At 47.1% G+C, this 25,502-nt stretch overlaps 1 protein-coding gene across 2 annotated transcripts; it reads right to left on the minus strand.

The window, feature by feature from the left end:
• Positions 1-259: 259 nt before the first annotated feature.
• LOC142257186 (C3a anaphylatoxin chemotactic receptor-like) lies at positions 260-24,328 on the minus strand. Of its 2 annotated transcripts, XM_075329311.1 has the most exons (4): positions 24,255-24,318; positions 23,991-24,061; positions 7,621-7,692; positions 260-4,874 (listed from the first exon to the last, which is right to left on the minus strand). In XM_075329311.1, exons 3-4 carry the CDS (start codon positions 7,677-7,679, stop codon positions 3,908-3,910), a joined length of 1,026 nt encoding a protein of 341 aa, XP_075185426.1. In that variant the 5' UTR covers positions 7,680-7,692; positions 23,991-24,061; positions 24,255-24,318; the 3' UTR covers positions 260-3,907. The 2 variants fall into 2 exon arrangements, with proteins under 2 accessions (XP_075185426.1, XP_075185427.1); XM_075329312.1 differs by lacking the exon at positions 23,991-24,061 and having other exon boundaries at positions 24,255-24,328.
• Positions 24,329-25,502: the final 1,174 nt, after the last annotated feature.

The raw sequence follows: 25,502 nt of genomic DNA on the forward strand, positions 1-25,502 counted from the left end.
AGCACACGATAAAGCAGTCCAGTGCCAGAGGCAGCAAAGCAACCCCAAAATATCAGGGAACCTCCGCCATGTTTGACTGTAGGGACCGTGTTCTTTTCTTTGAATGCCTCTTTTTTTCCCTGTAAACTCTATGTTGATGGCTTTTCCGAAAAAGCTCTACTTCTGTCTCATCTGACCAGAGAACATTCTTCCAAAACATTTTAGGCTTTCTCAGGTAAGTTTTGGCAAACTTCAGCCTGGCTTTTTTATGTCTCGGGGTAAGAAGTGGGGTCTTCCTGGGTATCCTACAATACAGTCCGTTTTCATTCATTCATTTCCAGGTAAAATTCATGTGTATAGGAGAATTAAAATTTTGCTTTATCCATTTATTTTTATTAATTATCACATCTCTCAGAACATAATGTAGAATGGATATTACATTAAAAAAATATTTATAATTCTCACATTGGTTACAAAGTCGACTTTAACATTTATTGATGACTTTTACTTTTGACTTTTATTTATTATATTTTTTATTACTGCAACTTATTTATACATCTAAGACATTTGTTCATAATATTCTTTTTGACATTTATGAAATACATTTCCGGTTACAGAGATATAAGAATATATATGGGAGAACATTTTAAAACGAGAGCAGAAAAGTATGTAACATATATAGGTAATGTCATATTCTCATGGTGCAGGATACGTCCCACCTCAGGACCAACATCTGCACTGGAATTTGGGGTCCCCCGTCCTGTGAATAATGTATAAATGTCTGAGATGATATTACCTCTAGAAGAAACACAACTATAAACAGAATGTTATATCCATAAACATATTAGTTATCATATATTTATATGCCAGTATATATATATATATATATATATATATATATATATATATATATATATATATATATATATATATATATATATATATATATATCTATATATATAATATACAAATCTGGGGTGTGTGACTTTGGCATTTAGTGCAGTGAATCCTTCCCAGGTGACATGATTATGGGATGTCACTCGCCATCGCGGCCATATTGCTTCTCCTGAGAGGATCAGTCACTGTTTGATCTTCAGAAGAGATTTATCCAATATCCTGTAATACTATGTGATTGCAGTGCCAAGAATAAGAAATCACAGGGTCACATTATCTAGCGAAATCTAAAATAAAGGAATAAAATAAACAATTTTTATTTGAAGTAAGAAATTAAAATTTTACCTTTTTAAAAATTGTGAATATGAAAACTAATCATAATAGACATTGTCACATCTGTTATCTCCATCAAGAACATTGGATTTTCTGTTTTTGAGCTTTTGTTTTTTCCTTTCTTTCTTCAAAAAGCCAGAACTTTTTATTTTTCCATCAATGTAACTTGTTTTTGTGGATCAAGATCTTTCTTATTTTGTTGAACGACTTCTAGTATTAGTGTAAAACATTAATTGTAGCATTTAATGTAAAGGAAAAAACAATGTAAGTGGTGTAAAAGAAATAATATTCAACCATTATTTTTTGGGGTATTTTTTTTTTGCGGTGATCGATATTTAGCAAAAAATGACTTAAAAACAGGATTCTCCAGATCAGAACAATTAGAACAGTAGCAAATTTGATGTGAACCTTGTTTTTTGTGCGGTGAGCTGATAATTTTATTGATACCGTTTTGGGGTAAATTGGACATTTCCATCACTTATTACATTTATGGGAAAATAAAAGAACAATGTGACGAGGATCTTTAAAGGGTCACAGAGGAAACACCGGGCGACGCGGTACTTATAGCTGAACTGAAGGCAGAGGAAGAAATTATATAACACATGGATACATGATAAGAAATAATACCGTATCTTGAGCGACGTCAGAGACCTCCGGCTGTCCACTACTTCTCCAGGACTGAGGGGGACGTTTCTCTGCGATTATTTAATACTTTAGTCAGAGATCAGATAAAATGTAAATTAAATTGTTCCTATTAGGAGAAGAGAACACCAAGAGCAATAGGGTCTTATCCAGCAGAGATTAATCCAGGGGAGGAGTAAGGGAATTGCTCACCTATTGGGGTTGTCTAACCCACAACTGAGAAAGGAAGGCATGACATCTGCTGGAGAACGCTCTGGTAGGGAAATCCCACCATGGAAACCAAATAGTAGGAGGATAGGAGTAGTAGTTTGCACTGCGGGTAATAAAATCAAGGAATACAGAGACCGTATTCAGGATTGGATCAGGAGAACCTGATGAAGAAGCTGTTTAAGCATCAAAGCGTGAAGAGAATAAACCGCATTGCCCTATCCTGAATACGGTCTCTGGATTTCTTGATTCCATTACCAGCAGAGCAGACTACTACCCCTATCCTCCTACTATGAATAGTTCTCATTAAAACTTTATGACTTTCTATGTACTAGTATATCAAGGTCGCTTCCCTGCCATTGATGCAGGCTCATAAATGGTATCAGTAAAAAAATCAGATCAGGTCTCAAAAAATAAGTCATCACAGCCCCAGATCCTGAAAAGTGAGAACGTTACTATTCTCGTAAAATAACGTCAAATGCCCCATTATTTTGGGGAGGGACAAAAATCTATATTTATCTTACCAATTCTATAAAAAAAAACTATACATGTTTGCTATCTCCGAACTTGTACCGTCTTGGAGAATCATAATCTGATTAGTTTTACAATATAGTAAACATGATAAATAATAATAAAAAGAAACAATTATGAAATTGCACTTTTTGCACTGCATTTTTCTTCCCCCATTTTCCAGTACACAATATGGTAAAATGAATGGTGTCATTCAAAAGTACAACTCGTACCACAAAAAACAAGCTCTCATATAGCCATATTGATGGAAAAGTAAAAAGTTATGGCTCTATGAAGTAGGGGAGGAAAAAACAAAATTGAAAAAGAGGGAAAAGCAGGACTGTGAAGGTGTTAAACTCATGTGAATTACAGTAAATGTGACACTAAAGCGGGCTTTACACGCTGCGACATCGCTAATGCGGAGTCGTTGGGGTCACGGAATTTGTGACGCACATCCAGCCGCATTAGCGATGTCGTTGCGTGTGACACCGATAAGCGATTTTGCATCGTTGCAAAAATGTGCAAAATCGCTAATCGGCGACATGGGGGTCCATTCTTAAAAATCGTTACTGCAGCAGTAACGAAGTTGTTCCTCGTTCCTGCGGCAGCACACATCGCTGCGTGTGACGCCTCAGGAACGAGGAAGCTCCCCTTACCTGCCTCCCGGCCGCTATGCGGAAGGAAGGAGGTGGGCGGGATGTTACGTCCCGCTCAGCTCCGCCCCTCCGCTGCTATTGGGCGGCGGTTCAGTGACGCTTCAGTGACGTCGCTGTGACGCCGCACGGACCGCCCCCTTAGAAAGGAGGCAGGTCGCCCGTCACAGCGACGTCGCCGGACAGGTAAGTATGTGTGACGGCTGTTGTGCGACACGGGCAGCGATTTGCCCGTGTCGCGCAACAGATGGGGGCGGGTACCCACACTAGCGATATCGGGACCAATATCGCAGTGTGTAAAGTAGCCTTAACTCCATCCCCCGCAGATCGATCCGTTCATCTGTAATTACCATAGGTTTAATGTCCGGGGAAATTGCACTGCCGGGTAACAATTCAGTAAAGACAAAACCCAAAGAAATATGGAGGAATTACAGATTTTTTTAACCATTTCACTTAATTTAAGATTTATTTTCATCCATTTTCAGCAGATTATATGGCAAAATGAAGGACGACTTTAAAAATGAGAATTTATACTACAAAAAACAATCCCTTGTAAGGTTGTGAGGATGAAAAATAAAATGTTCTGGTTCTTGAATGAGAGGAGGAAGGAAAGAAAGTGAAAAAAATTAAAAATGGACAAATCTCCAAGGGGTTAATAGGATTCACATACAGGAGATAACAGGAATATATTACACATCAGTAGAGCGAGTATTTCCTGCATCTTCTCCTTCTCTGCACAGGTCATTAGGATGGTCACTTAAGGCTCTTTCTACCCTGGCGGGGACGGATCTGAAGAAACCTTGTCGGAAACCCGGTCCCATAAATACATAAATGATTGGGTTCATGCAGCTGTTAAGACAAGCCAGGCTGCTAGCAATCGTGGGTGAGGCAAGGGATAAAGACAAAGGTATATCATACATGGATATTAGTGTCCAGATGTAATATGGAAACCAGCAGATGAAGAAACACAATATAACAGCGGTGATGATCCTGGAGGATCTCTGAGATCTCTGGGATCTCTTACTTTTTCTAATCTTGTAGAAAATGGTGATATAAGAGGTGACGATGATGAGAAAAGGGATCACACACATTATAATGAATCTGATCAGCTGCATGGTGTGATGTAGGTTAGAGTTATAAGGAATTGTGTATTGATAAAATAGGCACCATTCATGTAGATTGCTTACATAGTGTTCATATACGTAATACAGTACACCCGCTACAATGAGGCTCAGCCCCCAGATGATCGCTGCAGAGATTCTCACCACATTACAGGTTCTATGGACTTTGGCCCAGAATGGCCACATGACGGACACCCAGCGGTCAATACTCATGGCCGTCAGGAGGAGAACACTGGTGGTCATGTTTACATTAAACAGGAACATGTTCACTATGCAATATGAAATATCTGTGTTAAATGAGAAATATGCAACCCAATCATGAATTCTCAGAGGCAGAGACGCACAGCACAGGAAGTCCGCGATCGCCAGGTGGAGGAACCACACGGCACTGACTGTGTTCTTCATCCTGAATCCGGCAATCCAGATGACCAATCCATTACCGATAATCCCGAGAGCAAAAACAATGCTGTATAATGTGATTGACACCTTCTGTACAATTATTTCATAAGAAAAGTGATTGTATGCATCAAATGACCTGAAAAGACAAAATAATGTATTACTTAGAAAAGCTAACAATTTACATTTTCATTAACGCCGGTTTCTGAGCTCAGAACGGCGGTCACTTGATCACAATTGTGCATTATGCAGAAACCAACTAAAAATGTACATTATGTAGTAGATGAGTCTGACTAGTTGACGTGGCCATCCAGTTGGCACGGCTTTGTTCTATACATTTTGTATAGCGCGAGGCCATGCCCAATACTTGAATCCTGGCCGGGGATATGCATAATGCACAACTACGGTCATGTGATTTCCATTCCCATCTCAGACACCAGTGAATCCTTGTCGTGTACAGTGCAAGGATTTACAAGTCTGCAGTCACATACAGTAACTGCAAACTTACTACTTTAGCTAGGAAACCCCTTTAATGTCTGTCTTACATGGAAAGGCCGAGCCATGGGGGTGGAGGAGCAGATGTCCCCTGTGCTAGTTGTCTAGTAACTAGTTGGGACCACACATCTACCAGTTGCCTAAGCTGCATTATACGATGAATACAATCCATTGCGGACTCATCACAATCTGTAATGTGCGGCTGTGCTGAGACCGCAGGGGATGTGATACAAGGTACAGCGATGCTGAAGCAGCCGGCGGCCCTGACCCTGCCCCAGCGAAGCTGCACCTTTACATCACCGCTAAGTAGAGAATAGAAAGTATGCACAGAGGACAGGGAGCAACAGAAAATATGAAACTTTATCAACAAGAAGCAAAAAACTGACAAGGCATTTTAAAAATAGCATGTAGAAAACCAAAAACCCATTAATAATCCTATTCCTCAATTGAACCAGTAAAGACTTACATATAAAATAAGACATGTAGAGAATTTTACCGTATTTTTTAGACTATGAGACGCAATTTTTTTCCCCCAAATGTTGGGGGAAAGTGGGGGGTGCATCTAATAGTCTGAATGTAGGGCATGGCTGCGGGGAATGAGGATGCTGCAGTGGCATGGGTCATCGGTGGCATGAGCAGGCTGTAGCAGCCTGCCATGAGCACATGGGCCCACTCATTTAATATGCACGCCCATCATCCCGCCCATCATCTCTCAGCGCTGAAGCCGGTGCTGATAGGTGGGCAGGATGATGGGCAGGGAATGGGCGCTTAGTAAATAGTCAGCCCGCATTATCACCCCTGGCAACTACAGCCTGGAGTGATCATGTGCGGCTGTATTCACTGCTCACCGGCTACGATCCCTGCAGCATCGCCCCATCCTCCTGTCTCTGCCGGTCGCAGGTGTGTGTGGAGACTAGTGGTGCACACAGCAATGACGTCATTGCTGTGCTCACGTGTCCACACACAGCCGCGGCTTCCACAGATAGGAGGACATCGTGATGCTGCAGGGATTGTGGCCGGCTCCACACTCCAGCACTGCTGCTGCTTACACAGATGGGAGGAGGAGCGATGCTGCAGGGAGTGAGGTTAGTATGAACGTTTATTTTTTTGTGTGCCACTGGATGAAGGCCATATAGCAGGATAGGGATATATAGCAGGATAGGGGTATATAGCAGGATGGGGGTATATAGCAGATGGGAGTATATAGCAGGATGGGGTATATATCAGGATGCGGCCATACAGCAGGATGGGGATATATAACAGGGTGCGGCCGTATGCCAGGATGGGGGTATATAGCAGGATGCGACCATATGCCAGGAAGGGGTATATAGCAGGATGGCAGTATATAGCAGTATGGGGGCTACACCAGGATGAGGGACATATGTATACAAGCATGGAGATCAAATACAAGGCAGGAGGATCATTACCAGGATGTGGTACCTTAGTAGAGAATTTGGGGACATTACCCCCATAACAGTTTTTTGCTTCTCTAAAACCAGGGTGCGTCTTATGGTGTAGTGCATCTTATAGTCCGAAAAATTTACAATGGAAATTCAATATAAAAATTACAATAAAATACAATCCAGCCACAATATGCTGTAACTTTCAGTACACCATAGATGGTGTGTGCTGTATTGATTTCTCCAAGCGCTTGTAAAACAAATCCTATTAATTTGGAGTTGCAAGGGCATAGAATGAGTTAATTTCACTCACAACCATAAAGCTATGTTCCTACAATGAACGTTTGGTGAGGTTTTGATGTTGGTAATTTTCAATTCCATTTTCGCAGGTAATATGTAAATTTGGTTAGGGGCATTTTTATTATGTTTCTGATGCTGTGGTTTTATCTCTTTTTGGAGTGTCATGCTTTAAATTTAAGCTGCTTTGTTTAGTATTTGGTTTTGACAAAATGTTACTGATTTAGTCATGTGCAGTTTTTATGCATTTTAGGGTGTTTCTGCATATGTGTTTGTTATCTGCTGAAATTCTGCACATAAAATTCAGTGTATCCGCAAGACAACATGTTGCGGTTTTAAAATTTGCAAGACAGGTCAGTTTATGCTGAATAAAAAAAAGAAAACACTGGAAGTGTAAGGTGTTGCGTTTTTGATGCAGGAAAATATGCAGCGTTATTATACAGGAGTCACAATACACAGCCGAATCCTCTGCTCCACAGACACCACTGACACCTGATGGACGACACTGACATATATAGGAGTTTAAAGAGTTATCCAGAGTTTCCATCATTGTGGTAGGAATAATGGCGCTGCAGGTAGAAAAGATTTATCCCTATGAATATTGATGTAATCGGGGCGGAGGCTCGGATATAGATGTGAATGGAGGCTGCACTGATATCTCACAGAAATAAAGCCTTAAAAATATAAAGTTACCATTTGTAGTTCTTCATAGTTTTATTAGATGTGGTCAGATTATAATCATAAGGGTCCATTCTGAGGATTTACCTACAAGAAAAATAAATCAAACAGTAAAGAGAAGACTCCATGAAAGTAAATACAAAGGGTTCACATCTAGATGCAAACCATTCATCAATTCCAAAAATAGACAGGCCAGAGTTACATTTGCTGAAAAACACCTCATGAAGCCAGCTCAGTTCTGGAAAAGTATTCTATGGACAGATGAGACCAAGATCAGCCTGTACCAGAATGATGGGAAGAAGAAAGACTGGAGAAGAAAGGGAACGGCACATGATCCAAGGCACACCACATCCTCTGTAAAACATGGTGGAGGCAACGTGATGGCATGGGCATGCATGGCTTTCAATGGCACTGGGTCACTTGTGTTTATTGATGACATAACAGCAGACAAGAGTAGCCGGATGAATTCTGAAGTGTACCGGGATATACTTTCAGCCCAGATTAAGCCAAATGCCGCAAAGTTGATCGGACGGCGCTTCATAGTACAGATGGACAATGACCCCAAGCATACAACCAAAGCTACCCAGGAGTTCATGAGTGCAAAAAAGTGGAACATTCTGCAATGGCCAAGTCAATCACCAGATCTTAACCCAATTGAGCATGCATTTCACTTGCTTAAATCCATACTTAAGACGGAAAGACCCACAAACAAGCAAGACCTGAAGGCTGCTGCTGTAAAGGCCTGGCAAAGCATTAAGAAGGAGGAAACCCAGCGTTTGGTGATGTCCATGGGTTCCAGACTTAAGGCAGTGATTGCCTCCAAAGGATTTGCAACAAAATATTGAAAATAAAAATATTTTGTTTGGGTTTGGTTTATTTGTCCAATTACTTTTGACCTCGTAAAATGTGGAGTGTTTGTAAAGAAATGTGTACAATTCCTACAATTTCTATCAGATATTTTTGTTCAAACCTTCAAATTAAATGTTACAATCTGCACTTGAATTCTGTTGTAGAGGTTTCATTTCAAATCCAATGTGGTGGCATGCAGAGCCCAACTCGCGAAAATTGTGTCACTGTCCAAATATTTCTGGACCTAACTGTATATACTTATTCTCCACAAACCACACCTGATAGATCCGTCCGAGAGGCCAACCATCATTCCTATCCCCCGGCCGTAACCTCCAACCGGCCCAGAGGACCACCTCGGCCGTGACCAACCGACCCGAGGTGTGGGGTAATAACGTTCCATCGTTAATTACCCTTCCCCAGAACCTGCAGGACCTCCGCCCACAAGTTCCCATCCAAACCGAAGCCACTCCCCCTGAGTGGCTTCATACCAACAAACCGACTGTCGGTACTCCCAACCTCTCTGAACGGACCTATCACCCCGCTGTGACAACAAAAACTCTTTTCTTTTTTTTTTTATATATGATACTTCCACCCCCGTATAACTTATTTTGGTTTTTGTTTTGTTTTTTATTCATCTAATTATTTATTCTCTCTCTCTCTCTTTTTTTTTTTTTTTAATATATATATATATATACACATTATTGCAGGGCGGGTGGGTGGGACACACTGGTTGTAGGACAAAAGAGGCAGTGACCTATGCACACTCCCCTTTATACCCCCTGCAACACCCCACCCCTTCCAGTCTATCCCCCAATCCCCTTTGCCGTTTCTCCCACCAATCCAAAAGCCCCATATACAACCTTCTAGCCATATACCTTAACCCATTCCTACCCTGAACCCTCCCGATCGTCATTGGGCCTATTCACCCCTATGGGGTTCACTGCCCATCTTGACGTATCTATAGGGATAAGCGGGACTCCAATGTAAAACTTCCCCTTACCAACTGTACCTAAAATAACGACACAGACTACGACTTTTTTGCACGAATGGCCACAGCTTTATTTAACAGTATATATGTACCCAAACTCGTGGCTCAACATGCCACCCATTGATAACACATAACCTGTACATATATACTTATTCTCCACAAACCACACCTGATAGATCCGTCCAAGAGGCCAACCATCATTCCTATCCCCCGGCCGTAACCTCCAACCGGCCCAGAGGACCAGAACCTGCAGGACCTCCACCCACAAGTTCCCATCCAAACCGAAGCCACTCCCCCTGAGTGGCTTCATACCAACAAACCGACTGTCGGTACTCCCAACCTCTCTGAACGGACCTATCACCCCGCCACAGACCGGCCAAGTGACACCTTACTTGGCCCGGGCCCTCCACACCCCCATTGCTTGCTTTAAGCCATCCTTCAAACCCAAGATCCACAAATCCAAACCTATGCCCATGAGATGAACCCCATCTCGCCTCAAATACTGCTCGGTGGACTACTCCAGCTCTCTATGTCGGACCACCAATCCTCCATTTCGCGCTCCGACCCTGCCAATGCCCGGTTCAATTTTTGTCCCAGGCTGTTACGGGGGGCTGTCTGATAATAACCGAAAGGAGTATCAGACAGTCAGGGTCCACCGTGCAAAGACTTTGCTGCAGACTATGGCAGAGTGCAATACCTCTGTTAACTCACAGAAGGATATAATAAGTAAGTAAAGCAATTCCTCCCTTACTTGGAGGGTGCGTGGAATGATCTCTGTTAATAATCACAGAGACAAAGGCAATGTGTGCGAAATGGCACCTACCTAGGTCCGCTCTTCTAGTGGTGCAAAAGAGACGAACAGCAGCATAAGCCGCACAAAGCTCCTACCTGCGTTCGCTCCACTAGTGTGCGAGGACACGAACCACTAGATATGGCACCTGCCTAGGTCCGCTCTTCTAGTGGTGCAAAAGAGACGAACAGCAGCGTAAGCCGCACAAAGCTCCTACCTCTGTTCGCTCCCCTAGTGTGCGAGGATACGAACAACTGCCAGACGCAGTATAAGGAACGTTACCCTAGCGGCAACGTCCACCTACGAGTAGAATCACAAGGCCCAGCCAGACCATGTGCCTCAGGCACCTGGCTATGTCCGCTCCCCTAAGAGGTAAGGATACGGACAGCAGCCGAAGCTGTAAGGTATAAGAACGCTACCCTGCCGGTAGCGCTCACCTAGCATAGACAGAGGAATGCCTAGAGGAACGCGCACAGAGCGTCTACTCATATGCATGAACCAAGAGGACTGAGCACCATGCGGCGTGTGTCAGGGTCTTATATAGACTCTGTGCCTCATCCAAGATGGAGGACACCAGAGCCAATCCGCTGCCAGAACGACAGGAGTGACGTCATGCTGGCCTATCACCGAGCAAGACGTCACAAGCACATGACCAGCGACCAATCGGCATAGAAGGTGTCAGAGACATGTGACCTCGTGTCAGCGATGATGTCACCCGCACATGTGCAATGGCTCCAAGATTGGACTTAGTCTCCGGCGCTCGCACATGTGCAGTAGCAAGAAATCTGGACTTAGTCTCCAGCGCTCGCACATGTGCAGTAGCAAGAAATCTGGACTTAGTCTCCAGCGCTCGCACATGTGCAGTAGCAAGAAATCTGGACTTAGTCTCCAGCGCTCGCACATGTGCAGTAGCAAGAAATCTGGACATAGTCTCCAGTGCTCGCAGCAACCGTAACACAGGCCCTGTTAATACGGTCCACCGACCTCGCAAAATGCCACTGCTTCCGGCTATGATATCGGATCCTACAATCAAAATACCAGGGAATGCCTTCCACAAATGCAACAAGTCAAACTTGATATCCCTCTTCAACTCTCTCGCCGCCCTCACTCCAAGGTCATTCCCTCCCACATGCAGAATTAACGCATCCGGTTCCCGATCAGTACAGATATAATACGCCACCTCAGGGCGACCTCTCCCCCAGGTCATGCCCCGAATTCCGAGCAATTTCAGACGGGCTTCCGTCATCGCCACTCCGAGCTGCCGACCGTCCCGGCGAACATCCGCCCGCAAAGCTTCCCACCATCTCCCAATCTGCTGAATCCAATCCTCACTCAGCCCTCACCTAGCGGCTTCAGTCGCTGCCCCAATCCGGAAGGAGTGGGACCCTCAATCCCTTGGCTCCCCCCGCACCCATACTAAAGCCGTCTTCAGCACTGCGATAAACTGGAATCACTATAAAGCGGATCCATCCCCATGCCGAAGGAAAACAACGGGGTAACCACCCCGCACCTTCAAAAGACTCTGTCACTTGTACCACCGGGCATAGCTGATGCCCTTGAAATTCAAAGAACACCACCAGGCATCCACGGCCCACTAGATCCGTCTTTGAAAACCGTAGCCAGTATTCTGCTCTATCCATCCCAAGCATCACACCCTCCATCAACAGTCCGCCTCCCGCTTGCCCAGCCGGGCTAACCAATTCTCCGATGCTAAAGGCCCCAAAGAACGCCAACACGAAGGCAACCGTGAACAAGGCTCGTTCATAAGGAAACGAGCATATATCCCCACAAACACCCCACCAAACGAACCAACAATGGGAACGCTATAGGCCGCCTTGTGTCCAGCAACCGCGCCCCCTATCAAAAACCCTCTCATCGCCTGCCGTTCCAGAAAAAATCCTTTGTCGCGTCCCGAACCCCTTGCATGTTAAACAAGAAAGCCCACGCCTCCGACTTGTAAACCTATGACCGAAACAGACCGACCTGCAGAAAAATCCCCACTAATCAACGACAAAACCCCCAACACTCATCCCGTGTAACCAGGCTCCATAAAATCCGCCTTCACCAACTCTATCCATTTCTGCCACACCGACTGGTACCGGCACCAAGTAGCCTTGGCCACCGATCTCCTAATTCCCTCAAATGCTACACAGACGCCAGGTCCCTCAGTCATTCCGGGCATAGTTCTCCATCCTCGTCTGCTCCCGGCACCAGTCACCGGAACCTGGGAAACTGCAACCGACATAGCGCATCAGCCACCTCATTTTGAACCCCGGCACATACCGCACCACCACACCAATGTTTAGCGCCAAGCAACGCAACACCAGATGCCTCAAGTACCCCACTACTGGAGGTGATTTAGCAGACAGTGAATTGCTGGAATGCACCACTGCCATGTTATCACAATGCATGCAAAGCTTCTTGCCTGCAAATTCGGGGCCCCACAACTCCACTGCCACTAAGATGGGAAACAATTCCAGCAGCGCGAGATTCTTTACCAGCCCCTTTTTTTTTTTATTCAAAGCCGTGGCCATTTCTAACGCACCAATGTGTTTGAAAAATTGCCCCAAAACCCGACGCCCCCCCCACGTCTGTAAATAATTCCAGCTGTCTATTTGACAATGCCATTGCTCATCCATACCATCTTTCCATTGTATTGGTCGAGAAACGCATCCCACACCAGCAGATCTCCTTTCATCACCTTCGTCACTCTGACAAAATGATCCGGAGCTGTCACCCTTGCAGCTGCGCTCGCCAATCGCCTATTAACTATTCGCCCCATCGGCATAATCCGAAAGGCAAAATTCAATTTTTTTAAGCGCTGACTGCAAATCCTGCAACCGCACCTTCCCTGCCTAATACAAAAACTGCACTGACACCTTCAAATCACGCAGCTTGTCCCACCGGCAATTGGCATTCCATAGTCACCGTATCAATTTCGATGCCCAAAAACCCCGAGCCGTCACTGGCCCATCCGCTTTTTCTTTGCCAACGGAATACCCAGGCTTCCCGCTATCCGTTCTAACGTAAATAACAACCAGGAATAAACTAAGGAGCCGACCGGGCCAACGCAAAGAAATCAACCAAATAGTGAATCAGTGAATGGACTCCTGCCACATCCCTGACTACCAATTCCACAAAAGAACTAAACGCTTCAAAATAAACACATGAAATGGAAAAACCCCATGGGCAGGCACCGATCCACACAGTATTCACCATCCCACATGCACCCTAAAAGCTGAAAAAATTCTCCGGATGCCGGAAGTAAACCTTGGCCATCAGGGCCCCCCTGCCCGGCTACCCGCACTGACTCCAATGCCATGTCAAACGAGACATACAGACCGCAGACAACTCAGGTGAAATCCCATCGTTCACTGACAACCCTGCCGGATAGGATAAATGATGAATGAGCCAAAATTTGTTCGGCTCCTTCTTGGGTATCACCCCAAGTGGCGAAATCCTCAAGCTGGAGAATGGCGGGTCCTTGAACAGGCCCGCCATCATCCACAACTCCACCCCCTTCTGCAGCTTTTCACCTACCACCTCCGAATGATTTTTTTTTTTTTTTTTTTAGCGGACCTCAAATTACCCGGGCCAAACACCGGCGCCTCGGATTCAAACGGAATACGGAAACCCTCCTTAAAACCTGTCACCAACAGCTCCACCGCCTGAACATCTGGATATCTATTTAAATAGGGGAGCATCGCCTCTACCATCACTGGCATCCTCCCTTTCCAGACCCCTCCCCCAACTCTCCTTAACCTTGTTTGAAACACCTGGCCAACGAGTGGGAGCCTCCACAACCGGAATACTCGTATTGTAACCGACACGACGCCCCAAACTTACATTGCCCCTCTTTAAATTGCCAGCATGACCCTTTTTCTGACCAGCCAGGGACCCGCCGCTCGCACCCGGGCTCCCGGCACCCCTTCGAAAGGGCTGGGCCAGGGCCGTCATGAATCGCATCCACAAGGAAATATCTTTGTGGTCCCACCGGATGCCAGGCCGCAGAGCCTTCTGTTGCCGGAACTGCTCATCATATCGCAGCCACCCTATACCACCATACCCTCTGTACACCTCGCCGATCGATTCCATGTAACCGGAAAAAAGGGGGCGGGGGGGACGATACTCCGGCTCCTTTTTTCCCAATCACACTGGCTAGGGTCACAAAGGCCTGTAGCCAGTTAGTAAAAGGCCTCGGGAGCAACCTATTCTTCCTTTCCTCCTCCTCCTCCTCCTTTTCCTTCTTGGAGTCACTTGGCTTCCTTTGTCCACGTTAAACTTTTCCAAGGGGAGCAGGGAAAATTTTTTCACATACTCCCCTTTCCGTATCTTCTCCCTCACCTCATTCTTCTTTTTTTTTTTAAATGTACCCCTAACGGACTTTCAAAGCACACTTATACTGCACTCCGTGCCCTATCGTCCAAACGCACAACCTCGTCCTCCTTTTCTTTTTCCTTTTCCACATCCGGGCCCCAGGCCTGCTCTGTCCTAACCATTCAGCCAACAACTCCTGCAACACCCCCCAGCAGCTGACCCCAAAAAATCCTGCCCCGGGTAACCCCCGACTTACTGACCGCACCCAGCATACTACCCCCCACGGAGGGACCCACGCCCCCGCTACCCACAACATTAAACATAGTGGTCGTCCTCTCACCGAGCTGCCTCTGAACCGAGCAGCCGTAACACGAACGTCCTGCTGCCGCTCCATCCGTCCAGCCTCCTCCAATCCTTCTTCCTCGCCGGCTTCAGAAACGCCGCTGAAGTCCTCAGGGGGAACCGGCGAGGACACAGCCTGCCTCCAGCGGCCGTCAACCCCCACGGTCACCACACCCTGCTCCTCCGGGCGTCTCCCGCTGGGCCTCTGTGTTTTCCGTGACACGGCGTCCTGCCGCCATTCTTCTTTTCTGCCTCCACTCCTGCCTGCTGCGCCGTCCCCCCTTCAGTCATTTGTACGGGTCTCCCTCCCTGCCGACTGCAGGGAGGCCGTGCCGCTCCGACGTATGCAGGGAACTCCGCCCAGCCTGATCCCCGCTGGGGGGGACCATTATCCCTAACCGGAGCATCCGGCCCTGTGGACTGCAGGGCCCTGCTCCCGGTCCTCTCTGGCTGCCGCTTCGATCCGTGCCGCCCCTCACGCACCGCCTGCAGGGGATCTCCGCTCCTGCTCCACAATGCTGGGCACCACCCCCAGCCAGCACTTCAGTGGGGGGCTGCCATCACTCCGGTCCGGGGCCGTGCAGGCCGCAAACCGGAAGTAGGCCTTGCAAAAGCTCCGCCCACTTCCAGCCCACAGGATCTCCGGCGCGGATTCCTCCCGGCCGCCGGTGACTCTCCAGACAGGTAAGGAGAGCTCCGCTGCCCCGGAGGGTCACCGAGGGGGCTCGCAGATCTGTTCCTCCTCCCCTCCACCGGGGGAGTAGCGCTCCGGTGGTCGCGCCCGCCGAGCGCGCAGCGCCGCTCGGGTGCAGGAGCATCAGGCCTAACAGCTCCAGCCCTCAGGCCACCGCCAGCTGCTTCCACAGCGCGTCCACTCTGATAGCTTCAGAGGCCCTACCAGCAGTGCAGCCAGGGCCGCCATCTTGCAGGTCAGCGATGCAGCAGCACAGGTGGGACACACTGGTTGTAGGACAAAAGAGGCAGTGACCTATGCACATTCCCCTTTATACCCCCTGCAACACCCCACCGCTTCCAGTCTATCCCCCAATCCCCTTTGCCATTTCTCCCACCAATCCAAAAGCCCCATATACAACCTTCTAGCCATGTACCTTAACCCTTTCCTACCCTGAACCCTCCCGATCGTCATGGGGCTTATTCACCCCTATGGGGTTCACTGCCCATCTTTAGGGCAGGAAGAACCACCATCATTGTGATTGCTGTGAGAAATGTCCTGCAGACCTCCAGTAAAATGTAAAAGCTCCTTGTCCTGTCTCCGGCTGAATTATTTTCTAATGCGCCATCCCTACCTGAACTTCCTCAGGAACCAGCCCTAGTTGGGGGGCAAGAAGAAAACCGTCAGGCACTGTGCATCACCAACTAACTGCTGGGGACCTCCAGGAGTGCCCGGCCATACCAAAATCGAACATCACAACTGGCATCACATACTATTTATTTGTCTACTAATTATATTTTTCTCTTCCTCTTTTTAATATTATTTTTAACCCCATTACAAAAAGCCTATTGCTCGCGCCCGATACGGCCACATCGCCACTCGGACCCGCCATCGTGACATCAGAGGTCTACCGGGGGTGGCACAAATACATGATGGTGGACTAGACTGGAGCAGCGCTGGACCAAGCAGAGGATGATGACTGGTAAGTATTTTAAAACATTAATCCCTTTTATCTCCACTTTATACTTTATTATGGGGGAAATTATAAAGCCGGCTGGAGTAAGATGAGCGGCACACTGTATAGTTCTCAATGACTAAAAATATCAAGAAATATTAGTCTTAAGCAAAGTATGGAAATGTATTTATTATTCAGATTTTATTATTTTAAATGCCAGTGAAGGGATAACTTGCTACAAAACTTCCTATATTGTGACAGATCGCACCACTGATAAAGACTAGTGATGAGCGAGTACTAAAAAGCTCGGGTGCTCGAGGCTCGGGCTGAGCATCCCAAGATACTCGTGTACTCGGCCCGAGCACCGAGCCCAATGTTATCCTATGGGAGACCCGAGAATTTTTATGAAATGACCCCCGGCAGCATGTAGAAACCCTAAAAATGTCACAAAAGTCTCAGAAGAGTGCTCAAATGACATGGCAACAGCATGGGGAAGATCCCTTGAAGCATTTGTCACTCAAAAGTCACAGCTGTGAACAATTTTGTCCGCGTTTTACGCCATTTTTACGGACTCACCAGAAAACCTTCCAAAATGACACCAAAATGAATTTTCATAGCGGAAATGTTAAGGGCACATACCCAATAGTGAGATAGAGCTGGTGTGTGTTACTTTTGGAGATTACATGAAAGATTTTACGTGAAAACATTGTGTGGCACTTTGATGTCCCTGAGAAGAGACGTACATGAAGGCCTCTTGAGTCTAATGTGCCCATTTTGAGGAAGTGGGTCTATTGTAGTATAGCCCTTTGGCAGGGCAGCCAAAAATTGGGAGGCTCCACGTTGTCCCTGGATAGAGACGTGCATGAGGGCCTGTAAACCTGAAGTGCCCATTGTAAGGAAGTGGGTCTATTGTAGTATAGCCCTTTGGCAGGGCAGCCAAAAATTGGGAGGCCCACGTTGTCCCTGGATAGAGACGTGCATGAGGGCCTGTAAACCTGAAGTGCCCATTGTAAGGAAGTGGGTCTATTGTAGTATAGCCCTTTGGCAGGGCAGCCAAAAATTGGGAGGCTCCACGTTGTCCCTGGATAGAGACGTGCATGAGGGCCTGTAAACCTGAAGTGCCCATTGTAAGGAAGTGGGTCTATTGTAGTATAGCCCTTTGGCAGGGCAGCCAAAAATTGGGAGGCTCCACGTTGTTCCTGGATAGAGACGTGCATGAGGGCCTGTAAACCTGAAGTGCCCATTGTAAGGAAGTGGGTCTATTGTAGTATAGCCCTTTGGCAGGGCAGCCAAAAATTGGGAGGCTCCACATTGTCCCTGGATAGAGACGTGCATGAGGGCCTGTAAACCTGAAGTGCCCATTGTAAGGAAGTGGGTCTATTGTAGTATAGCCCTTTGGCAGGACAGCCAAAAATTGGGAGGCTCCACATTGTCCCTGGATAGAGATGTGCATGAGGGCCTGTAAAGCTGAAGTGCCCATTGTAAGGAAGTGGGTCTATTGTAGTATAGCCCTTTGGCAGGGCAGCCAAAAATTGGGAGGCTCCACGTTGTCACTGGATAGAGACGTGCATGAGGGCCTGTAAACCTGAAGTGCCCATTGTAAGGAAGTGGGTCTATTGTAGTATAGCCATTTGGCAGGGCAGCCAAAAATTGGGAGGCTCCACGTTGTCCCTGGATAGAGACGTGCATGAGGGCCTGTAAACCTGAAGTGCCCATTGTAAGGAAGTGGGTCTATTGTAGTATAGCCCTTTGGCAGGGCAGCCAAAAATTGGGAGGCTCCACATTGTCCCTGGATAGAGACGTGCATGAGGGCCTGTAAACCTGAAGTGCCCATTGAAAGGAAGTGGGTATATTGTAGTATAGCCCTTTGGCAGGGCAGCCAAAAATTGTTTGGCTCCATGTTGTCCCTGGATAGAGACATGTATGAGGGCTTGTAAACCTGAAGTGCCCATTGTAAGGAAGTGGGTCTATTGTAGTATAGCCCTTTGGCAGGGCAGCCAAAAATTGGGAGGCTCCACGTTGTCCCTGGACAGAGACGTGCATGAGGGCCTGTAAACCTGAAGTGCCCATTGTAAGGAAGTGGGTCTATTGTAGTATAGCCCTTTGGCAGGGCAGCCAAAAATTGGGAGGCTCCACGTTGTCCCTGGATAGAGACGTGCATGAGGGCCTGTAAACCTGAAGTGCCCATTGTAAGGAAGTGGGTCTATTGTAGTATAGCCCTTTGGCAGGGCAGCCAAAAATTGGGAGGCTCCACATTGTCCCTGGATAGAGACGTGCATGAGGGCCTGTAAACCTGAAGTGCCCATTGTAAGGAAGTGGGTCTATTGTAGTATAGCCCTTTGGCAGGGCAGCCAAAAATTGGGAGGCTCCACGTTGTCCCTGGATAGAGACGTGCATGAGGGCCTCAAAACATTGTTCCCATTGCAAAGGAGCGGGTCTCCTGTCGTTGTAATGTCCATTCTGAAAGAATGGGCGAAAAAATTTACCACTGGGGGTATACCTGAAACAAAGGCCTAACTATTGTAACGGTCATCATGGTGGCGCATGAGGAGAAGGAGGAGCAGTCCAGCGATTATCCAAAGTCCAGAAGTGTGTACCCATGGGTGAGTGGAGGTACATGGCAAATTCCCGTTACAAACTTTAAATTCCGCTCTCATTTGCTGGTGGTGTGGTGAAGTCTGGCCCAATCCAACCCTTGTTCATCTTGATCAGAGTCAGCCTGTCAGCATTTTCAGTTGACAGGCGGGTGCGTTTATCTGTAATGATTCCACCTGCGGCACTAAAAACACGCTCTGACAAAACGCTAGCGGCAGGGCAGGCCAGGACTTCCAAGGCGTAGAGAGCCAATTCATGCCACGTGTCCACTTTGGATACCCAATAATTGTAAGGCACAGAGGAATGTCGGAGTACAGTTGTTCGATCTGCAAGGTACTCCTTGAGCATCTGGGCAAACTTAGGATTTCTTGTGGCACTATCCCGCACCTCAGGGGCTGTGGTACGTGAGGGGCTGAGAAAACTGTCCCACATCTTAAAGACTGTTCCCCTACCTCTGGCGGATTGGACTTGTGCCCCTCTTGGCTGTACGCCTTGGTTGTCCACTGATTCCTGACCTATGCCGCTAGCGTTTTGTGAGGGGAATGCTTTGCCTACTTCCGTGACTATGGCCTTCCGGAACTGCTGCATTTTGTCTGACCTCTCCGCCTTGGGAATAAGAGACATAAAGTTCTCCTTGTAGCGTGGGTCTAACAGTGTTACCAACCAGTAATGATTGTCGGCCAAGATGTTCTTAACGCGAGGGTCATGAGACAGGCAGCTTACCATAAAGTCAGCCATGTGCGCCAGACTCTTAACAGCCAGTACTTCAGTATCCTGACCAACACGATGACTGAACATGCTGTCCTCCTCCTCCTCCTCCTCCTCATCTACCCTGTCCTCTGGCCAGCCACGCTGAACCGAGGATATGACTGGTGTGCATGTCATATCCTCAATTTGGCCAGAGAGTTGCTCCATGTCTTCATCCTCCTCCTCGTCATAGTCCTCCACTGCACGTTGTGATGAGACGAGGCTGGGATGTGTGTTATCACCCACACCCACTACTGTTTCTTGCTCCAACTCATCGCACTCCGCCTGCAATGCATCATGTTTGTTTTTGAGCAGAGACCGTTTTAGAAGGCAGAGAAGCGGTATGGTGACGCTAATAATGGCGTCATCACCACTCACCATCTTGGTGGAGTCCTCAAAGTTTTGGAGGATGGTACGTAGGTCGGACATCCATCTCCACTCCTCAGGTGTTATGTGTGGAGTTTGACCCATTTCCCGACGGCTTAGGTGATGCAGGTACTCAACAACTGCCCTCTTCTGCTCACATATCCTGACCAACATGTGCAGAGTTGAATTCCAACGCGTGGGGACATCACACACCAGTCTGTGAGCTGGAAGATGCATACGGCGCTGAAAGCCGGCAAGGCCGGCTGAAGCAGTAGGTGACTTTCGAAAATGTGCAGACAGGCGGTGAACTTTTACCAGCAGATCAGACAGCTCTGGGTATGACTTTAGAAACCGCTGAACCACGAGGTTGAGCACATGGGCCACACATGGAACATGTGTCAGCTGGCCTCGCCTCAAAGCCGCCACCAGGTTCCGGCCATTGTCACACACGACCTTTCCTGGCTTTAGGTTCAGAGGTGTGAGCCAGTGATCTGCCTGCTGTTTCAGAGCTGTCCACACCTCTTCTGCATTGTTGGGTTTGTCACCTATGCAGATTAGCTTCAGCACAGCCTGTTGCCGCTTTGCCGAGGCAGTGCTGCAGTGCTTCCAGCTTGGGACTGGTGTGGAGGGTAAAGTGGATGAGGATGCGCAGGAGGAGGAGGAGGCTGAAGAGCATGACATTCCGGAGCTGTAGAGTGTGGGTGAAACCCTGACTGAGGTAGGGCCTGCAAACCTTGGTGTGGGAAGGACGTGTTCCGTCCCTCGCTCAGACTGGGTCCCAGCTTCCACAATATTAACCCAGTGTGCCGTCAATGAGATGTAGTGGCCTTGCCCACAAGCACTTCTCCACGTGTCTGTGGTTAGGTGGACTTTGGGTGAAACAGCGTTGTTCAGGGCACGTGTGATGTTTTGTGACACGTGGTTATGCAATGCGGGGACGGCACACCGGGAGAAATAGTGGCGGCTGGGGACCGAGTAACGTGGGACAGCTGCCGCCATCAGGTCGCGGAATGCTTCTGTCTCCACCAGCCTAAAAGGCAACATTTCCAGCGCAAGCAGTCGCGAAATGTTAGCTTTTAGAACTTTGGCATGTGGGGCGTTGGCAGTGTATTTGTGCCTGCGTTCAAAGGTTTGCTGAATGGATAACTGAACGCTGCGCTGGGACAAGGACGTGCTTGATGATGGTGTTATTTCTGCGTAGGCAACTGCAGGTGCAGGACCGGAGGAGGCTTGTTCGTTGGCCCCATGGACAGGAGATTGGCTCGCATGCACAACAAGCGAAGACGTAGCAGTGACATCAGCAAGCACTGCTCCTCGACTCTGTTGTACTTCCCACAAAGTCGGGTGCTTGGCTGACATGTGCCTGATCATGCTGGTGGTGGTCAGGCTGCTAGTTTTGGTACCCCTGCTGATGCTGGCACGGCAGGTGTTGCAAATGGCCTTTTTAGAATCATCTGGAGCCAACTTAAAAAACTGCCAGACTCGGGAAGACCTAACATTTGCACAGGCACCTTGTGTCGTGTTGTTGTTCCGGGGAACGGTTGCCTGACTTCTGCCTGGAGCCACCACCCTGCTTCTTACTGCCTGTTGGGATGCTACGCCTCCCTCCCCCTGTGCACTGCTGTCCTCGCTCTGCATATCCTCCTGCCAGGTTGGGTCAGTTACTGGATCATCCACCACGTCGTCTTCCTCTTCTGCACCCTGCTCCTCCTCCTGACTTCCTGACAATTGTGTCTCATCATCGTCCACCCCTTGTTGAGACACGTTGCCAACTTCGTGAGAACGTGGCTGCTCAAATATTTGGGCATCTGTACATACGATCTCCTCATGACCCACTTCAACATGAGCTGGCGAGAGGCCAGAATGTGCGAATGGAAACGTGAACAGCTCTTCCGAGTGTCCAAGTGTGGGATCAGTAATGTCCGAGGACGTGTACTCAGCCTGGTGGTAGGAAGGAGGATCAGGTTCTGAAATGTGCGGTGCAGTATCACGGCTACTGACACTTGACCGTGTGGAAGACAGAGTGTTTGTGGTGGTGCCAATCTGACTGGAAGCATTATCCGCTACCCAACTAACAACCTGTTGACACTAGTCTTGGTTCAAGAGCGGTGTACTGCTGCGGTCCCCAAGAATTTGGGACAGGACGTGCGAGCGAGTAGATGTGGCCCTTTGTTGTGGCGAAATTAGAGCTTGCCCACGACCTCGGCCTCTGCCTGCACCACCATCACGTCCACTTCCTTGCTCGTTGCCAACGCCCTTGCGCATTTTGCAATGCTGTGCTGACGTGTATTCACTAGACTTGTGCGTTATATCCAAGTTTGTGCAAAACGCACACAAGTGCACCTGTACGCTGCCACCGACAGGCACACACGTGCGGTTTTTAAATGCAAGCACGGACGCACTAAGAACCTAACAGGTTTTTAGGAGCGACAATTACTGAGAAGTCTGACACTATCAGACACTGCTGACTGACGTGTATTATACACTAGACTTGTGCGTTATATAGTAGTTTGTGCAAAATGTGCACCTGTACGCTGCCACCGACAGGCACACACGTGCGGTTTTTAAATGCAAGCACGGACGCACTAAGAACCTAACAGGTTTTTAGGAGTGACAATTACTGAGAAGTCTGACACTATCAGACACTGCTGACTGACGTGTATTATACACTAGACTTGTGCGTTATATAATAGTTTGTGCAAAACGTGCACCTGTACGCTGCCACCGACAGGCACACACGTGCGGTTTTTAAATGCAAGCACGGACGCACTAAGAACCTAACAGGTTTTTAGGAGCGACAATTACTGAGAAGTCTGACACTATCAGACACTGCTGACTGACGTGTATTATACACTAGACTTGTGCGTTATATAATAGTTTGTGCAAAACGTGCACCTGTACGCTGCCACCGACAGGCACACACGTGCGGTTTTTAAATGCAAGCACGGATGCACTAAGAACCTAACAGGTTTTAGGAGCGACAATTACTGAGAAGTCTGACACTATCTGGACTGTTTTAGACTGTGTACACCAGCCCCAGATATGATGAAGGCTGGTATACGGTCACCACTAGGAATGGCTATATACCCTGCCTGCCGGCCTGTATACTGCTACAATAATCCTGACAAGGACTCTTCTGGTCACTAGCCTGTATTCCGACCTGGCTATACCCTGCCTGTATACAGCAACAATAGTCCTGAGAAGGACTCTGCTACTGTACTCCGACCTGGCTATACCCTGCCTGCCTGTATACAACTATAATAGTCCTGAGAAGGACTTCTGGTCACACTGTTTGCAGCCCTGCTACGGAAATAACTATAAAGGGCTGCAAACCTTTCCCTGAAGCAGCAACACTCTCCCTGCACTGACTGTCTGGATGGCTGTGTGCAGAGCACAGCACGCCCGCCGGTATAAAGGCTCGGTCACACTGTGCAGGCCGGCCAATCACTGCAATTCCACAACTAACAGGGCTGTGGCATTGCAGTGGTCTGCCAGCCAATCCCTGCATGAGGGCTGGCTCTCAAAAGAGCGCCAACATGCAGGGATGAAGACCACGAGTACAGCACGAGTATCGCGAGATTACTCGGTCCCCGCCGGGTAGCCCGAGTACAGCGATACACGTGCGAGTACCGAGTAGTAACAAGCATACTCGCTCATCACTAATAAAGACGTCATTATCTGCTGCGGAATGACTTACTACAGTTATATCTTTATCACTCATCACACGAGACATAACACCCAAACCCATCAGCTCAATATCTACCTGGAGACGCCCGAAAGGGAATCTGTCCGCACAATCCACTCCACACACTGATTATAGGGTTGTGTCCCTCTCTGAAAATAATGAAAAGTCACAACATGACTAAATACACTGTAAGGATAGAAATCCAACAAGGAGCAAAATACTGCTCTAATGTCTTGCTGTTCTATAATATATAGAAATCTAACAAGAAAAATAAATGATAGATAGATAGATAGATAGATAGATAGATGATTGACAGAGGGATAGATAGATAGACATCATTACCTTCCTTCCTTCTCCTCCAGATTCCCTTCTCTTTGGTCAGTGAGAGCAGCGGATCCTTTGTCTTTAACCAGCATTGCTCCTGTATATACATTAATTTCTCTCCCCCCAATACATCAGATAATTCTGCTAAGTGCAAGCAATTATCAAAGTACAGAATAATTATTCTTTAATTCATTTATGTAGTTATTACTGAAACATCCGAATGTGTTGGTTTATTCATATTTTATACATATTATTTTAATACTTTTTCTTGAATATTTTATAATTATCTGCTCTTTGAGTCCATTATGAGAAATGTTAAATACAAAAGTTTTTGTTCCTGTTGAATTTAGTGATAAAATCCTCTAAGTATTAATGCATTTAGCTCTGTATTAGACTGACATGTGTAACAGAATACAGCTGTAACCCCTGTAGAGGACGTATTGTGCACAGAGGCTGCTGTAGCTGGGGAGAAGCAGAGATTCACAACATCAGACATTAAAGGGGTTGTCCACATTTAGAAGAGTGAACCCCAAACTCAATAAAATACCTAAAATGACAAACTTAGCATGTTCTCACCCTTTCTAGCTCCAGTGGTTCTCTATCAATTATTTCCAGCAATTCTCTCCTTCCCAATAACCCGTCCTCACGCCGGTGTACACCTGCCTTTGGCCAAACACGGACAACAATATTACTTTTTTGTGCCCCCATTTATACTGCTCCTTTAATAATCGAATTTTTGAAAAGGCTCATAGAGTCGAAACATCATACTTTAGGGCTTCAGTACATTTTCATAGAGGGCCTGAGTTTATATTCCAGTAACATTTTCTTTTGGGGTGGTTAAATTGATAAAATTTTGATTATCTTGAAATATGAAAAACATGTCTAGTATGATTTTTTTTTCTCTACCCTAATGAGAAATTTTACGAGTAAGATTCTGTAGTTAAATGAAATATCTACTGTTTGGATATCAATATTTCTCTTGACTTTTGTGGCCATGTCTAAACTTAGATGCTTGATATTTCCTATCTCTTAAGATGACATAAGAAATATTGGATATTGGTCACTTATCTGTGACCTAGTCTCCCAGTATCTACCTGCACGCAACCTCAGATCCTCACAAGATCTCCTTCTCTACTCCTCTCTTATCTCCTCTTCCCACAATCGCGTACAAGATTTCTCCCGTTTATCCCCCTTACTCTGGAACGCTCTACCTCAGCATATCAGACTCTCCCCTACCGTGGAAAGCTTCAAGAGGAACCTCAAGAC

The sequence above is a fragment of the Anomaloglossus baeobatrachus genome, chromosome 11 (assembly GCF_048569485.1).
Source record: "Anomaloglossus baeobatrachus isolate aAnoBae1 chromosome 11, aAnoBae1.hap1, whole genome shotgun sequence".
Taxonomy (NCBI): Eukaryota; Metazoa; Chordata; class Amphibia; order Anura; family Aromobatidae; genus Anomaloglossus; species Anomaloglossus baeobatrachus.

Excerpts from the sequence above, each read along its gene's own strand:
- LOC142257186 (XM_075329312.1), bottom strand. The coding sequence starts at position 7,679 with ATGGACCCTTATGATTATAATCTGACCACATCTAATAAAACTATGAAG. Across the intron at positions 4,875-7,620 it reads ACTATGAAGAACTACAAATG|GTCATTTGATGCATACAATC; the intron begins GTAACTTTATAT and ends TTGTCTTTTCAG.